This window comes from Penaeus monodon, chromosome 31 (assembly GCF_015228065.2).
Source record: "Penaeus monodon isolate SGIC_2016 chromosome 31, NSTDA_Pmon_1, whole genome shotgun sequence".
In the NCBI taxonomy this organism is placed as follows: Eukaryota; Metazoa; Arthropoda; class Malacostraca; order Decapoda; family Penaeidae; genus Penaeus; species Penaeus monodon.
The window spans coordinates 4,069,961-4,070,840 of NC_051416.1; the positions used below are offsets into that span (position 1 = coordinate 4,069,961).

Below are 880 nucleotides of genomic sequence, written 5' to 3' on the forward strand. Positions count from 1 at the left end.
CAGTTATCAGAAATTGTCACTTTAATTCCAGTCAAGCATTGACATTTTAAAAATTACATTTGAGAGATGTTATATTATGAAAGCTCGTCTTTCCATTACAGATATGTATATATGCCTTTCATTATGAAAAAGCTTCACTACTCTAAATAGCAAACACTTTCATGGATTAGCTTGTGTTCTTTATCAGATAATGTAAAAATATTATCATATTTATTGACACCAGGAATTCTCCCTTAGGAAGTGCCTGGATTATAATTCAAACTGCAATAACCACTGAATATTACACACACAGTCACATCGTATCTGCATATTTATGCTTGAATTCAATACTCAGAGGGACAATAAAAGTTTGTATAACCCATATAATGTTCATGTAAAAACACAATATTCATGGAAGTCTTGTAAACATTACACTATACTATATGCATTACTCATTCCATTTTCATCTCTAGATCCTTGTGGTATCTATGACATTTGTACCGACTCTTATTTCTTCAGTCTACCAGCCTTGGCATCGGTAATTGCCCCCCAAAGCTCAAAGATGAAGTCATCGGTGAACCCAAATGCCTCCAGGTCAGATTCGTCCACAGCTTCGGCAAATTCCATTGTGTTCTGCTTCTGCTGACCCAACTCCCATATCTGAGAGGCTGTGGAAAAGAAAATGGTTTTCTCTTTAACAAATTATAGGAAAGAATAAAAAAATAATCAGTAATGTCTGTTTTTTTAAATGTTCTTTACACCTAAGGTTTCTGTAGTTGTATCAAATTTTCCAGTTGCTTCTTATTTTGGTCATATTTATCTTATCCTGCTGTTAATTATCAGCATTCTCATATATCCTAATATAGTCTATATATATATGGCTATTACTCCAAAGAGAATA

At 33.2% G+C, this 880-nt stretch overlaps 1 protein-coding gene across 1 annotated transcript in view; it reads right to left on the reverse strand.

The window, feature by feature from the left end:
• LOC119593000 (PDZ domain-containing protein GIPC1-like) overlaps positions 1-880 on the reverse strand; it is a gene marked incomplete in the record, with an annotated part of 35,662 nt that overhangs the window by 1,400 nt on the left and 33,382 nt on the right. The window contains 1 exon segment of the mRNA XM_037941889.1: positions 1-647. Coding sequence (XP_037797817.1) covers positions 487-647 — 161 coding nt within the window.